The following is a 17,507-nucleotide window of genomic DNA, read 5'->3' on the forward strand; positions in this document are numbered from 1 at the left end:
CCACAGAATAAAATAAGTGAAGAGACTGTATAATGTTCTCTGAAGATTATCTATAACATTCATGTGGAGCTGATATATGCAGTGGTCTCACAGAAGATACCCCGAGAGGCTGGAATATGAGATCAACTATGTTTAAACATGTTAAATGTCAGTTAATGTCATTCAATTTATTATTAATTATCTATAAAAGATATAATTAAATTGACTAATCTAAGGTATGCAGGCTGAGAAAGAAATATGCACCAAAAAAATCAAAGTTGCTGTGAAATTTTACCATCATTATTAATTCCAAATCTAATTTTCAGGGTTTTGCCATTTCCACTGCTTGCTTTCTGGGCAGATGAAGAAGTCAGGCTTATAATTAGTAATTAGTCAAGAGTTTAGAAATCTCAACCTAGGGACATGTCCTCAACAACAGGAAATATTACTTCTGTGTCTGATCAGAGGTAGATCTTCATATGTTGGCATTGGGTGCTGGTACTTCCATCTTTCCCAATTTCATTGTATTCTAGTTACATGCATTGTTGAAGATAACCAGATGTTAGAGCTTCAAGCAAACACTCCTTATAATCCATTCTAAAAAATGAATTGTTCAGTAAATTTTTATGAGTGTTTCTTGGCAGCGAATGCATTTTATATTACATCTTCCTTCTGAAAGCAGATGACATGGATAAAATTAACCAGACATTTGTGTCAGAATTTCTACTTCTTGGTCTTTCTGGATACCCAAAGACTGAGATCATTTACTTTGCTCTAATTCTAGTTATGTATCTAGTGATTCTGATTGGCAATGGTGTTCTGATTACAGTGAGCATCTTTGATTCCCGTCTTCATACCCCCATGTACTTCTTCCTGGGCAACCTCTCTTTCCTGGATATCTGCTATACATCCTCCTCTGTTCCTTCAACATTGGTGAGCGCAATCTCAAAGAAAAGGAACATTTCCTTCTCTGGATGTGCAGTGCAGATGTTCTTTGGGTTTGCAATGGGGTCAACAGAGTGTTTTCTCCTTGGCATGATGGCCTTTGACCGCTATGTGGCCATCTGTAACCCTCTGAGATACCCCATCATCATGAGCAAGGCAGTGTATGTTCTGATGGCTTCTGTGTCATGGCTCTCTGGCGGAATCAACTCAATGGTGCAAACATCTCTTGCCATGCAATTGCCCTTCTGTGGGAATAACATTATCAATCACTTCACATGTGAAATATTAGCTGTCCTTAAGCTAGCTTGTGCTGATATATCCCTCAATATTATCACCATGGTGATATCAAATATGGCATTCCTGGTTCTTCCACTGCTAGTCATTTTTTTCTCCTACATGTTCATCCTTTACACCATCTCGAGAATGAACTCAGCCACTGGGAGGCACAAGGCCTTTTCCACCTGCTCAGCACATCTGACTGTGGTGATCATATTTTATGGAACCATCTTCTTTATGTATGCCAAACCCAAGTCTCAAGAACGGCCTGGGGAAGACAAGTTGCAAACTTTAGACAAGCTTATTTCCCTCTTTTATGGGGTAGTGACCCCCATGCTAAATCCTATAATCTATAGCTTGAGAAATAAGGATGTAAAAGCTGCTGTGAAACATCTGCTGAACCAAAAACCTATTCAGAAAATATAAGTCTGTGTGTAATAGGTACAAAGGTGGACTCATAGGTAGATCAGTAAGAACCTCCTTGTGGAAAGTATGGTGAAGGAGAAATATTTTTATTCTTCTCCTTCCCTAACCCTGTACAGCAAGAATTACTGAGAAATACAGTTCTTTATAAACTTAGCTTCCAATATGCTCTGATCCAGATTACACAAGAACAACGAATTCTGTTAGCATCTCACTCCTGGTGATATCTAAAATGAGCGTTTCTGTTATACTGTGTGGAAATATAGTAGAAACAATCACACACAGCTTTGGAAGTAGAGAGGCAAGAGTACAAAATCTGTAATTACACAAACTACCTAAATGATATTGGATAGACTTTCTTTGTAAGCCATAGTTACCTTACCATGCAAAAGGAAATGACTAAAATCAGGTCCCAGTGGTGAAGGGATTCAGCATAGTACCAGCTTTGTAGTACCCTAGAATTTCAGAATTGAAGCTAAGACTCCAAGTTGAGGACTAAAAGTTACTACTAAGCACCTCTTTTACCTCAGCTAATAATTACAAGAGCTGGATATTGTCCCATAAAAATCACCCTGCTAATATGCCACACCCTCCCTTGTCCTTCCCTCCATATCTATATAAAGAAAAGTTCAGGCCAGGAGAAGAAACTTCTACCTTATGGGGAGTGCACAACAGAGTGGTGAGAGGTGTGTACCTGCAGTCCCTGTGGAAGAATAGGAAAGTTGTTTTTTCCAATGCAAGCCATGTGAGGGTGTGCTACAAAAACACTCTTTTAAGGTTTTGGGTGCCTGCAAAGAAAGAGCATCTGGGTTTTGTCTTCAAGAATGAAGACCTGCTGAACTTTCAAGACTGCAGACTAGCAGAGAACTATCTAAAGGAGGGAAGAAAGTAGGTATTTTATGCCAAAATAAACAAACATTTCAAATCTGTCTGAGATGTTCTCAAAGGATCCAAAGGAGTGGTAAAAACAGTGATTGGGGAGATAAAAGCAGTTCTTTTATTCTTCAACGCATTGAAACTCTTCAATAAATTTATCATAGTTTTTCTTTTTTTACCATCTAGCTTTCCCATAATCTCTTGGTCCATTGTGATAGCTAAGCTTTTATTTTCTTTCTTCCTTTTTTAAAATATATTTTTACTGATTACAGAGAGGAAGAGAGAGGGAGAGAGAGATAGAAACATCAATGATGACAGAGAATAATTGGCTGCCTCTTGAATGCCCCCCACTGGGGAACTGACAAACCCAGGAACTTTCAGTCCGCAGGCGTCAGCTCTATACACGAAGCCAAACCGGCTAGGGCTGATTTTATTTTCTTAATTTTACTCTTTCCTGTTTTAAAGCCACAACATGACCATATTCATATCTCCTACTCGGAGGCTGCGTTCTTTGCCAATCCACCTCCTATGGGTTGGCCCAGGTTTCTACATAAATGATGTGGTCACTGAATTCTGCTGTTCTGCCACTGCTCCACCAGAATGAGAGTATTGTCACTGCAGAAAACAGTCAGCTGTTCCTCTCTCCTCCAGGTGGGTCCCATTGCATTGCTTTGGGTTCTATACAGAAGGGCGCGTACCAGACCCTGTGGATGACGGCTTTTGAACTTCTAGTGCTTCTCCTCCTCCCTCCTCCCTGGAGGCCCTGCATTTGTATCTGATCCTTGTTTAATTCTCTTTAACTTTGATTTATGACGACAAAGCTTTAGGCATGTAAAATATTATTTAAATAATTTTAACCAACTCTTTAGCACCTTAGTTTTACTCCCCCTCCCCCGCCCCCCATAGCTTTTCAACTTTGAGTATAATGTTAAGCTGTGAACTTGTCATATATGGTCTTTGTTATGTTGAAGTACCTACTTTCTATACCTGATTTATTGAGAATTTTTATCATGAAAGTGTATTGAATTTTATCAGGTGCTTTTTCTGCATCTGTTGAATAAATCATATGGTTTTAAATCTTCATTTTGTTTATATGGAGTTTCATGTTTATTGATTTGCAAATGTTGAATCATCCTTGCAACTCATGGATAAATCCCGCATGATCCTTTTAATGTGTTGTTGAATTTGTTTTTCTTATATTTTGTTGAGAATTGTTTTTATCTATGCTCATCAGGAATATTGGTCTGTATTATTCTTTTCTTGTAATGTCCATACCTGGTATTGGTATGAGGGTGATGCTGTCCTTTTAAAAATAAATTTGGAAGCATTCCCTCTTCTTCAGTTCTTTGGAAGATTTTTAGAGGGACTGGAATTAATTTTTTTTTTTAGATATTTGGCAGAATTCATCATTGGAACCATCTGGTGCTGGACTCTTCTTTGTTGGGAGGTTTTTTATTATTGATTTACTCTCTTTCCTCATTACTTCACTCTTCAGATGAACATAACACAATCACATGCAGCAATTTTACATTTTATTTCCTCCTTTCATGTAATTGGTATCATGTTTCTGTATTGTTTTTCTATTAACAAATTTCTGTGGTATTAGTTAATTCATACTACTTTTACCTTTATATACTAGTAATAAAAATGATTTATATGCCACCATTGCAGTATATATTTATATTTATCGTTAGCAGTGAGGTGCATATTTTATATACTTTCAGGTCCCCAGGTGGATGAGGTTGCCTCCAGGACCTTGGTCAATATTGCTAGTTTTGGGACAAGGGTCTGCTTTAGGGTCCACAGACAGTGGGCTTTATCAGGTGCACTGATGCATGTAGCCCTCAGGTCCCTGGGAGGGTTCCCAGCAGGGCCCTGGGCTGGTCCACTTTTTGACTGTGGCTGTGAGGAGCTGGAGCCAGTTTATGGTACCCTTTCAAGATCTGCAGTGGAACCGAGGTCAAGTGCTTATCTCCAGGGACACAGACTAAAAGTGTGTGCGAACAGTACTTCTCTCTGGTTGCAAAGGTTCTAGTTCCTTCTAGAGAAACTGAGGTCAGCAGGTCTACCTCCAGGGATTTAGACAAGTATGTCTCTAGGTGGGCCCCTGGTGGGCAGCGAGTTTTCCAGCCTGAAGGGACTGGAACAGATGTATAGGCCAATTCAGGATCTGCAGCCAGACAGAGGTTGGAGGGCTTGCCATGGAGCACAGAGAGAGTGTCTCCTGCCTAGTTCCTGGACAAATACTCCTGTTGGCTAAGAGCAGCTGGAGCCAGGTCACGGCTACTTCAGGGCCACAGCCTGGAGTGAGGTCGGTGAGCCTGTTATCTGTGGCATGGGGAGGCATGACTCCTGATGGCTCCTTTGGCAGATGGTACTGGCAGGATCGAAGCCAAACAGTGTTGTAGCCACGTCCACAGGGGAACAGGGCTGGTTCTGGGTTAGTATGTGGAACCATAGTCCTTAGTCCAGGTGAGTCTCCTGCCTGGGCATGGGCCTGCCTTCTGAAAACGGCCCTCCAGATTCCATCTATTTTGCAGTGAAATGTAGCATCTTTTGGAAAATTACAGCCAGAATCTGTGTTAATACCTGTAACATAGCTTAATAGATTGTTTGGAACACTTTAATAATATACCATCTCTCTATCTGAATTCATGCCCCAAACTAACCATTCTGGATTATTTTTAGTTTACTTTTTGGCCTTAAACATTTGAATTCACTTTTGCCCTATAAGTTTATTTATATTATTGATTATCTGTATTTCATCTCATTCCAAAAAAGGTTGACGATAGCATTCTGCATGACATTAACCTTTCTAAAAGAATGAAGATAAACTAAGCAAAAAAGCTAAATGGCAATGCATTTAGTTCACAACAAATATCTGTTTTATTTAATTTATAATATCTGGACCATTTTCAGTTCTAGCATTTCACCTTGGAACTTATCATTTGAATTAAGATCTTACTTTGAATTAACTTTGCTTTGGTAAGCATATTTTGGATTAAAAAGCTCTGACATTTTAAAAGTTAATTTGGTGAACATTTGTTCTTGTTTCCACAAGGTGCATGGGTCGGAGAATGTCATTTTATTTTTGTGCTTTAGTTCGGTCACAGTGTATTCCTAACAGCCATCTTAATTGGGTCTGTGGGACACTGTCCTTGACACACCTGAAGTTTCTTCATTCCACAGAGCTATCGTTCCAACTTTAAATTGCTTTGGGGATTGGGGAGCAATTACAACTGTTGCATTACAAATATTTATTCTTCCACATCTGTGGAATCTGGCATTGTTTGGTGAACCTGACCTTAATTTAGAATGCTGACATAAATACTAAGAAGAAAGTAACTGGTTCTTTTAAGAGGTGGGAATAATTACCAGTAGAAAAGTAAGTCTTCAATACCATGAAATGGCAATCTTCATTCCATAATTTAAGCTATTATTAAATATGGATTTAAAATGTGAATAGCTTGAGGAAATACAGATACTAATTTATTATTGTTACCAAATAGCTATGATTTATTATCATTGTTATTTCTATGTAATGCCCATTAATTCATAAAGCAGTTTTCATATGCTACTGAATTTTTCTCAAAACAAAGCTGGGAGAAAAGTAAGTCAGGTATTTTTATCACTACTTCGCAAATGAGAAAACCGAGGCTATCTATTAGAAGAAAAGAACCTTAAACCTAGACCTTTCTCTTCTAAGCCCCACGTACTTTTTCATTAAGTTCACCTCATGCTACATCCATTCACATGAGTACAACTGAGTGACCTTCTGTACCGGCATTGTCTATATACGACAGCATTCTTTTAGTGCTGACTGAAGGAGAGCTCTTTTAAACATCAGATCTGGCTGCAAATGAATAACTTGGGCATATTAAAATTTTCTTGAGTATGAATCCACAAATACTACGCAGACAAGTTGCTTAAGAACCTAGAATGTACACCTTTACCAACTTAGCCCAAACCCAACGTGTGCAGCTACTTTGTTAGGCTCTGGGTATAGAGGGATGAGCAAGACAGACACACACCTTTCCGCCTGCCTCTCTTTTTTGTACAGTACACAAAGTAACCAATTTAAATTTCTGGGAGAAAAAGAACAAAGGCAACAAGACAGAACTGTCTCAAGGTGGGTTTGAATTGGTGAGGGAATTTCTGCCTAGGAGGGGAAGGCTTGGAGCTAGTGGCAAGAAAAGTGGTTTAAGTGGCCCAAGATACATTGTCATTACATTTTTCTGAAAGTGGAAGCCAACAGGCTCTCCAGGCCTGCACCCCAAAGGGGCTGGACCTGGATCACCACCACGTTTCGTGGTAAGCCATGTTTGTTTTCTTTTGCGTTCCTGCTGGGGCTGATCAGAGTACTCTTGTCCCTATCTGAGGCGTCCCTTGGCCAATTTCTGACCCCACTTGGGGGAACTTTGCTTTATCCTAGGAAGTCGTGTAGAGTGAGTGTAGAATCATTTCACAGGTAATGGAGTGTTCGGGGACATATCATTTAGTCCCACTGCCCTGAATCTTCCATCCTGGTAAGAAGAGCTCACAGGTTGGATCACTTTGGCCACATTCTGTCTTTAACATTTGAAAAAAAAAATAGGGATAATGAGAAGAATAATTTGGGTTTTGTAAAGTCAAAAGTGTCACACACACAAATATATTTAAACTTTATTATAGTTTTCTCAGGTACATAAATTACGAATAACTTGGAAGTCACAGAATAAAATAAATGAAGAGTGACTATTGTTCTTTAAAGGTTTTCCATCATATACATGCATAGTTGGTCTACACACTGATCTTGCAATAGGAACTAACAAAATAATAAGAGTGGGCTATAACTATGAGACCAACAACTAACTTTATCTTTGAGCAGATGTTAAATTACAGTGTACAAGGTTTAATTTACTATAATCAAATGTTTGCCCTATAAAAACACACAATTTAACTGACTCAAAGGAGATACAGAATGTCAGGTAGACAAATACTCATGAAAACCAAATTTGCTTTACATTTTTGAAAATTTCTACTAAATACAGACTCAAAATTCCAGTATGTTGCCTCCCTCACCACTCCCTCACTGAACCTGTCTAAATGAAGAAATCAGGTTTGTTGTCTGAAATATTCTAAGGTTTCTTAGAAAACTCAACTTAGGGTGTGGTGTCATCAACAGAAAGGTTGCTTCTGAATTTGCTTCTGATCCTAGTAGATCTGAACACATCAGACACAGGGCGGAGGATTTTCAACATCCCAGGATCATTTTATTCTGGGCACGAACTGTTGAAGACAACAGCATATGTCAGGAGCAGATGACAGAAGTTAAAGAAAACACTCTTTCTGTGTCACCCTAGAGTAAGACATCTGTTACATTTGTTGCTTGGCAGTGAAAATATTTTATGTTAGATCTTCTTTTGATATCCTGAAAGCTGGGACATGGATATAACAAACAAGAAATTTGTGAAAGAATTCATTCTTCTGGAACTCTGGTTACCCAAAACTTGAGATCATTTACTTTGCTCTAATTCTGGTTATGTATCTAGTGATTCTGATTGGCAGTGGTGTTCTGATCATAGTGAGCATCTTGGATTCCCATCTTCACACCCCACGTACTTCTTCCTGGGCAACCTCTCTTTCCTGGATATCTGCTATACATCCTCCTCTGTTCCCTCAACGTTGGTGAGCTTAATCTCAAAGAAAAGGAACATTTCCTCCTCTGGATGCTCAGTGCAGATGTTTTTCTGGTTCGCAATGGGGTCAACAGAGTGTTTGCTCCTCGGCATGATGGCCTTTGACCACAATGTGGCCATCTGTAACCTTCCCCCTCATCATGAACAAAGCAGTATGTGTACTGGTGGCTTCTGTGTCATAGATATGGATTGGAAAAGAGTACAGCTCTTAGCTAGGAAATTGGCTCTAAAACCAATAGGAAAGAGAAAAATTAGGTAAAAAAATAAGGACAAAACGAGGTGTCAAAATGGTTGGTGATGTGGACCAATGATATGCTATGCTCAGCCATGGCAGAAGAATCTACGAAAAGGAAATAAAGTAGTTTTAATAGGTTTACTGAGGAGTTTCAACTCACTGGGGTATAAAATGAAGTGTTTTCTCTTCCCAGTTGCTAATTTCAGCCCTCTTTCAAAGCTTAAAAATCATTTCAGACAAGCTAAAAAATGTCTGGTCATCTTCAGCTCTAAAATACCCACCCTCCAGCTCTTGTCTAAACTAACTTAGTCTACAGCCCAGAGAGCAAAAGCTCAGCAAGCCTCCATTCATCAAGCTAGACACCAGTTCTCTTTGCAGGCACCTAAAACTGCAGCCACTTTTCTGTAGCAGAGAGACAGAGAGACATATTACTTGGGTTATAACGTCATCTGGTGTTCACTGTACAATATAACTTGATTCAGGGAGTTAGAACATCTTGTTAACATAATTTAAAAACACGTAAAAAGAGGAAAATGAGCTCTAAGCTGAAATCATAACATGGCCTTTCAGGTGCTTAGTTAATATTTTACTTTCACATGTTCTAGAAGTTCCTTGGAGCAGCATGAAAGACGTACTGATAAAGGGCGCTGAGGCAGGTGGCCCCACAGAGGTCTCAGGGATCTCTATGCATGGGTACACTGTGAGGGAAGTGACCTGATGAATATGTGGGTCGAGGGAGTTGTTTTTTTTTTGATGCTTTACTGATCTCCCCTAGAGAAGACAATAATTCATCCCCAATTAACCATGTCTGGCTGAAAATCATTACACCTCCCCAAAGAAGAGTTACGATCAAGGGAAAGACAACTTCATCTTCTTAGCAGTAAGGCTGTTACTCAGGTTGAAGACTCCATGGAGCCATGTTTTCCAGGGGGGATGAGCATTGAACAAGACAGGGTTTCTGCAGAGGAGAATGTATTAGTTTGGTAGGCTGATGTAACAAAATACCCCAGATTAGGCAGCTTAAATAGCAGACATTTATAATTTCTCCCAGTGCTGCAGCCTGCAAGTCCAAGATCAAGATGTTGGCAGGTTTAATTTCTCCTCTGAGAAGACCTTCCCTGAGGCCTCTCTACTTGGTTTGCAGATGACTACCTCCATTGTGTGTGTTCACGTGGTCCTCCCTCTGAATGCACCTGTCTGGTGTCTCTGTGTATCTAAATTTCCTCTTCTTATAAGAACTCCATTCATATTGGATTAGGACCCACCCTAATGAGCTCATTTTAACTTGAATATCTCTTTGAAAACCTTGTCTCCAAAATATGGTCACAGTCTGAGGTACTGGAGGTTAGGACTTCAAAATATAAATGTAAATTTTGGGAGACAAAAAGGTATGGTCTGTTGGCATTGTAAGGTCTGGGGCTGGGAAAATAGGGTCTTTCCTGATCCCACCCGCTGAGTTGGACAAAACAACCCAGAACTGCCGAGCCACATCGCTGGACAATAGCTGCCATCCTGGGACCCACCAGAACATCCTGTTGTGCTGATGGACAATAAATAACCACCGAAGACTTCTCAAGATAGCCAGTGTGCAGCTGCACCAACTTCCCGCTCATAAATCACCCGCCACAGGCTACCTCAGATAAATCTGATTGGGCCAACAGCAGCATAAAAAATCTCTGCCAGGCATAAGCGGGTGTGACTCCCCCGGCCTGCACCCCCAGACCGCGGGACCTCACCCGAGAGCTTTCAATAAACACGATCTTTCCCTCTTACCCTGCTTGTCTTGGTCAATTTATTGGCTTCGGTCAGATTAAATCTTGCATCTCAGATTAAACCTTACATTAAACCTTACAGGCATCTGGCTATTTTATACTTTGTCAGGAATTTAATCAGGGTCTAGTATTAAGGCTTGTACCTGGATGTGGAAGAAAGTAGGGGGTTCTGTGAAATAATCTGCCCACCCAAATCCATACTGACCAGCTCTCTAAGTTCTGGTGAGTTTTCTTTCTAGGTAGTAGTGAGCATACCCTCCTGATAAGCTTCCTGGCACCCTTCTTGAACTGGGACAATAGCAAACAGATGCGTTAGGCAGGTGCAGTGGTCATGGTTGACAGCTGAGTGCGCAGAACTGTGTTTGCACTGCATTTCCTAAAAAGTAAAAATGGCATTGCCTTGTCCCCGACCTCATGGCCTGAGGATTTCAAAGTAGTATCATTTCTATTTTCCAGTATAATTTTTGGCTTGTTAGGGTTTTCTAAGTCTGGCATAGAAGCTATATTTTAAAAAAATCATGTTTCCAAAAAAACTTCTGAGGAGAATGCCAAAGAAATGTGGCCAAAAAATTGGAAAAATAAAAGGCATTTTTCATCCTGAACCAGGAACATGGGGCAACACCAGAGATTAGAAAGTCTAGAGAGATGAAAGGTAGTAGTAATGGATCCAAACGAACAGGAGGAGGCCTGTTAGTGAGTAAACACAAGTGGGTGGACCTTTGAATAGTTCTACCAGTAGTGTCGTGCCTGGAATATAGCAGTGGCTGAATAGAATGAATACATAGTCATCACAAAAGTCATGCTCCTGCAAACTCGCACGAGATAACAAGCAAGGGAAGGCCACACTGGCCTGCCCTGTGTAAAATAGAAAGCAGCTCTGGTGTGAACTCTGTACTCCTGCATTTTTCTAAGTATGGTTTGAATTATGTATCCCTTCAAAAAGATTGAGTTTAAATTTAAGCTCTATACTGTTATAATCCTCTATTTTCACTAGATGGCAACAGAGACTAACTTGTGTATGAGCTGCCCCACTGTAAAGCCTCAGAAAGAAAACAGAAACGCACTGGTTTGCTTTCCTCCCTATTGTTATTAATATTAACAAATAGTGAAAAGAAGTTGTTCTACTCATATTTTTGTTCAGAAGATTTTAAAGCAAACTATTGAAGAGAGTTGGCAGTGTCTTCTATCGAAGATTAAATACTAAGTAATAGTTCCGTGCTCAGCATTGAGCTGGAGGCTGTGGGGAATAGAAATAGAGGCTTCATCCACGCCCTTGAACCTCCCTATCTCTTCCATCTATGCATCAGTCAATAGATCTTTTGTCTTGCCAATGCATAGGGTAAACAATAGGAAAGCTCTAGAGGAGCACCTGTGGCTGTAGTGCTACTCCTGCTTCTGCTTGGTGTGCTCATAAGAGACCAGGATAAAATACAGCATTGGTTTCAATGCAAGTGATTTTTAAATAGAGTTAAAAATAAATAAATAAATAAATAAATAAATAAATAATAAATAAAAGAAAGTTAATAGTTATATATGTGGCTCATATTTATATCCATTGGACGCTGCTGGACTATCATGTAGCAATGGTAAGTCATTTTTGAAGCTTTAGCCAAGGCAGAGCTCAAGGTCATCCCATGATTTCAGTGGGGGTGGGAGTGAGGTAGTGGCTTGTCTTGACAAGACAGACACTGTTGTTTCCAATCAATAACTTTAAAGAAGGTGTTTTAGTTTGCTAGGGCTGCTATAACAAACTATTGCAAACTGGACAGCTCAAACAACAAAAAAGTGTTATCTCACAGTTGTGGAGGCTACAAATCCAAAATGAAAATGCCAGCAGGGTTGGTTCTTTCTGAGGGATGTGAGAGAGAATCTGTTGTTCCATGTCTCCTGCCTAGTTTCTGGTGGTTTGCTGGCCATCTTTGGCTTTTCTTAGCTTGGTATTCCTTGGCACCACCCCAATCTCTGCCTACATCTTTGTTTTTCCTGTGTCCATTTCTGTATCCACGTTTTCCCTTTTTATATGGACACCAGTCTTATTGGATTAGGAGCCTAGCCTACTCCAGTATGACCTCATCTTAACTAATTGCATCTGCAGTGGCCCTATTGCCAAATAACGTCACATCCTGAAGTACAGGGGGCTAGGACTTTAACAAACTATGTGTATTTGAGGAACACAAGTCAATGTTTAACAGAGGCTTTAAAACTAGCTCCCAAGAAGGTAGTATAAGTATCCTCTGATAGACTTCCTTTGTGTGTGTATGTGTGTCAGGGGTTAATTTCATGAGATGGCCAATGTTCCCCTCTGTAGAAATGTATAAAATGTACTATGGAATATTTATACTAAAAAGCAATTATAATTATGTTTTCCCCTTCCCTCTCTCTCTTCCTTCCTTCTTCCTTCCTTCCTTCCTTCCTTCCTTCCTTCTCTTCCTAATTATGATTATATTTTTGCACAATGATGTTGATATTACATTTGGTACATGACTGGGAAATATTGAATCAGTAGAAAATAGGAGGGGCTTAAAAGTAGGAAAGTATAGGAGAGGTTTATAGCTTATCAAAATAGCAGTCAAACTTATATTTAAACAAAAAATGACAACATAGAGCCTTATTAAGTTATGAATAACTAAGTTTTCTGTAACAGATATTCTAAGGTTTTTTTGGCCAAATGGACTTAAACTTTTGTGGGGTTTTTTTTTTAGTATTGAAGGACACTCTAGCTGCTTCTCTCATAGCACGGCAAGGCAAGGTACTCCTAGTAACATCATTTTTATGCTGTTTGCTATCCAAGATGAAGCCCACTAGGGAATGACATGGCCTATAGCAGCCAAACTGACCATGAGGAAGAATGCTCACAAACAGGATGCTGGTGAGTGACTGCTTCAACAAGCACATTAGTCAGCCATGGTTGAAGAATAGCTTTCATGTGAAGGCTCAGTTTTCAGCAGAGAACTCTGAGCTGGGTAAGGCATGCTTTCTGTATTCAGGAGAATACCCTCATTCATATAGGCTTATTCAACAACCTGGACACACAGGTGCATTACAGTAGCCTGAAGAATGACCTGAATATCACTGTGAACAGGGCCAAAACCCAGGGCAAGTGCCAGAAACTTGCAAGTGGATGGTGGAGATCCTATGCCAGCTTGTTTGTGGTTCTGTACTGTTGCCATTGCCTCTTTTTCCAAACCTTTTGACCATTCTGCTGGCCATGTTTATAGGTCAGGCAACTAAGGGTGGGCAGAACGCTCAGTGCACACCTCCTGGATATATCTGAACACATTGCTGAGCATGATTGTCGTCATTATTAGTGTCCGCTTCTCCAATGAAGGGCAGCTCCTGAATGTCCTCTATTAACCTTAATGTGCTCATTAACTCTTCAATTCATCAGCATGCTTAATTAATATTATTTAAATACTTAACTCTTCTTCCACTGGCTTAAATTAATTTTCAAAACTCAATTTTGCTTCATTCAACAACTTGTTAATATATGAACCAACTTTATTCCTGATTATAATTATATAATTTAGTCATGCAATGGAGTCATATTTCAGCAGAAAAAAAATCTTTCTAATTTGAATTTCAGGTCAACTATACACCTTCAGAGAGAACACTGTTTTTTAGTGCTCTGCCAGTAGAGTAATTGTGAGCTCCACTGTTGTAAGAGAACATAACTGAAGATCTAGGAATAGAACTCAGACAAAACATATACTCTGCATTACTAAAAATAGTAATGGAAGCACTTAAAGTGGGACCTAGTGAAAAATGGAGGTCTACATACCAATATAAGATATGGTCCAAGTCTTCAAGGAGTCACATAGACTGAAGATGGCAACTAATTTGTTTGTGCTCACACTGTGTTTCCAGCATTGAGCACAACATACATACATATTACTGAACTCACTGAAAACAGTTAACCCAGTCGTTCTGGAATTGGAAGCCTGGTTAAAAACTCTTTAAAGGACCAACAATTTACTTGACAAATTATTTTCAGGCAAGGCACAGGAGACAAATCCAAATGTTTTTATTGTTGATTTTAATATTTTTTTTTTAAAGAATAAATAATTTAGAAATGGACAAACACAACTGAAGTATGGCCTTACAGAAAAATCAAATCAAGTCACCCTAGCTGGTTTTGCTCAGTGGATAGAGCGTCAGCCTGTGGACTGAAGGGTCCCAGGTTCAATTTCGGTCAAGGGCATGTACCATGGTTGCAGGTTCCTCTCTGACCCAGGCCCTGGTTGGGGCGCATGCAGGAGACAATCAATCGATATGTTTCTCTCACATCAGTGTTTCTCTCTGTCTTTCCCTCTCTCTTCTTCTCTCTCTAAAAATCAATGGAAAAATATCCTCGGGTGAGGATTGAAAAAACAAAATCAAAAGCAAGTCAAGCTTACAAATTTGTAAATCAATAAGCGAGAAGAGTTGTATAGCATGGAATAAGTTTAAATTCTCTGCAACCTTGCTTCTTATTAATTCATCATAATGCCTAACATAGTATTCCTGGCTAGTGCATGGTATTTGCTCCCTTAGCCAGTGCTCAGTGACCTTTTATTAATTTGAAATGAAAGAAATGTCTAAAAAGTAATCTCAAATCAAAAGCAATGAAAATTCTTTTGTAATTTAAACTTTACAGCATTTTAACAGGTTTAAAGCTCTGTTAGCATTGCTTGAGTTTCTACTATGTACCAAATATCCAGATTTATGATGCAACTTCCTTCCTGAACATTATTCACAATTCAAAAAGAACAACTTTTTTATCATTTTGATATAAAATTAAATTGTATCTCATTCTCTATTAATAGAGACAAAGAGTTTCTTTTCTTAGGCTCTTACTGGAAACAAAAGTCGTCCCAGTGTAAGAAAGACCAAAAAATTTCTAGCCCTTAAAATTTAATTCCATGAAAATTAATACCAAGAATATTTCAAGTAGAAAATATGTGCAGCAATTAACTTGTTTATGAGCTTGGTAAAAAGTCATTGCAAAGAGACTCCATTCAGGGAGGACATTAATTATATAGCAAGAGGGCTTTTGATATTGACATCATGTTTGTGCTAAGGTCATAGACTCTCATTGTAATTTAAGTGTTTTGACATGTGCTGACATGTTTAACTTCTGAAACACGTTTACATATTTCTCTAAATCATCTACCAAAGGTGAAGAGAAGACTACCCACAGCACCGGGTATCCTTGAGAAATGACTGCAGCGTTCACTATAAAGTCTCATACAGACTCAAAGTGGCGAGTCCTTTCGCAGTGTCAGATGAAAATGTTTCATATACCTTAATAGGTCTAGTGGGTATTGGTGCTTCCATTTCTGTAGGAGACATGGCAAGGTGGCTTCAATGCCTGTAGGCAGATAAAGCCATCCTTTGGGGTGGTGTCTCATAGGACTCAGCATATAATATGCAGGAGTTTAATCATCTGCAGTACAACTTATAGTTTACAAACAAGGAAAAGATAAATGACCGAGTTTTGGACAGTGCCCAAGTCTTACTAAGGTGATCAGGGCAAGAGCCTTCTGCAGGGTGCACGTTCCTGCAATAAAAAGAGGAGTCCTAGCTGCCTGAATCTAGAAAAGGAGGAATTTTGTCCAAGATAGAAACGCTTTATCCAAAGACTCAAAGTCTGACCAATAGAAAAGTGAACGGGATTGGGGTAAAGGAGCAACGGTTGCTTTTCTATGTCTCTGTTGAAATATTCCACAAGAGCATCCAATTCCTTTACCCTGGTTCTTTCTTACTGAGCAATCTTCTCATGACACATCCATTTCCAAATCATTGAAGTAGCTTGTATCTAATTCCAGGGAAACGGTACCCCAAATTTGTTAGAAGTGTTTATTCTTCCACAGTAAGTTGACAAATCTGCTAGTGTCTGCTTTACCATCTATCACTTGAGAATTTTGTGATAAGCCAGTCCCTAAGAAACTAGTTAACTCTTGGCACACTGACAAATTCAAATGTCTGGAACTGAAAAGGAGGAAACTTGGAGGTGATGGACATATACTTATCAGGTATGTCAAAAATTACCAAGTTGTTTACTTTAAATATGTGCCGTTTCTTGTGTATCAGTTACAGCTCAATGACGCTCTTTTTAAAAAAGAAAAAAAGAAGTCAAGGGCCAAATTCTAGATCAGCTTGCCTGCCTGATCACTCCTAACTGCTCACCTGCCTGCCTGATCACCCTAACTGCCTCTGCCTCGGTGGCTTTGTCTGGAAGGATGTCTGGAATGATGTCCGGAAGGTCGTTTGGCTGTCCGGTCTAATTAGCATATTACGCTTTTATTATTATAGATGTGTTACTATTGCTCATCTTAGTGTGGCAGTTAATTCTTATGCTAAGGTTCTTGAGTAAAGCTGGGATCAATCAGCTAACAGCGTGTCTTCATGCCTTAGCTCTTCTAAGCTGGGTGACAGGAAGGGCTTGACTTGTCTGTGGTGCGACAGCAGTGACAAGTTTGTGAGTGATTGTATGAGTTAGCCAATATACTGGGTACTTTCTCATATATTTACCTAATTAGCTATCTGCCCTGTGAAACAATTTCCATTTCAGAGGTGATGCAATAGAGGTTTAGAATAATAAAGTAACTTGAAATCACACATTGGTATATTTAAGATTTGAACCTAGGCTTATCTGACTCCAAGATCCATGTTCTTTATGGTATCACCGGCTGTGTCTCTCTGATTTATTCAATGAGTTTTAATAAAGATCATGTCCTTTACTAGTACAATAACTCTCTGGTAATGAAATTTCTACTTCTCAAACAACCTAGATGTTACAGTGAAATAGATGCCACCAATTAGGACAATGGAATACAAAATGTAATATCTAGTAATTGAATTGACTTAAAAATTTCTTAGTAGACTTTCATTTAATTAAAGATTTTAAACTGTTGATTAACTCAGCCATGGTTGGGCTGGGTTGATTGTGGCTTAATGGCTCCAGTGGCCTCTATGTTGGTAGTCTCAGGTTCTCCACCATCAGGCAGGTCTCAAATATATTTGAAGTCTAGTCCCTCACCTGGTGTCTGTAAAATGCTACTGAATTCACTATTTAGCCTGAATTTTCTCAATAGATCAAGGTCTAATAAGAAGGATACAATAAATATAATTGTCATGATTGATATACATTATAGAATCATCTGAACAGTGGTGGGAACTAGAGGTAAGAGCAGGGAATCACCTGGGCTTGTGGGAGAGCTTTACAAGTCTTGAGGGATCAATGGGTGTTTGTGAAGTGAGGAATTGAACAGGCAAAAGGGCTTTGCAGACAGTGGACCCAGGTTCTACAAAGGCATTCACCTGTGAACAAGTTCTTTAGATCCT

At 39.3% G+C, this 17,507-nt stretch overlaps 1 protein-coding gene and 1 pseudogene across 1 annotated transcript; both read left to right on the top strand.

Annotated features, from left to right (window-relative positions):
* Positions 1 to 616: 616 nt before the first annotated feature.
* Positions 617 to 1,626, top strand: LOC118666768 (olfactory receptor 13C3). The gene has a single exon (XM_036329096.1). The coding sequence runs from the start codon at positions 667 to 669 to the stop codon at positions 1,624 to 1,626; it is 960 nt and encodes a 319-aa protein (XP_036184989.1). The 5' UTR covers positions 617 to 666.
* A 6,612-nt stretch (positions 1,627 to 8,238) lies between these two features.
* The window catches only part of LOC118667700, a 53,866-nt pseudogene continuing 44,597 nt past the window's right edge, over positions 8,239 to 17,507 (top strand).

Source organism: Myotis myotis, unplaced genomic scaffold, assembly GCF_014108235.1.
Source record: "Myotis myotis isolate mMyoMyo1 unplaced genomic scaffold, mMyoMyo1.p scaffold_m19_p_12, whole genome shotgun sequence".
In the NCBI taxonomy this organism is placed as follows: Eukaryota; Metazoa; Chordata; class Mammalia; order Chiroptera; family Vespertilionidae; genus Myotis; species Myotis myotis.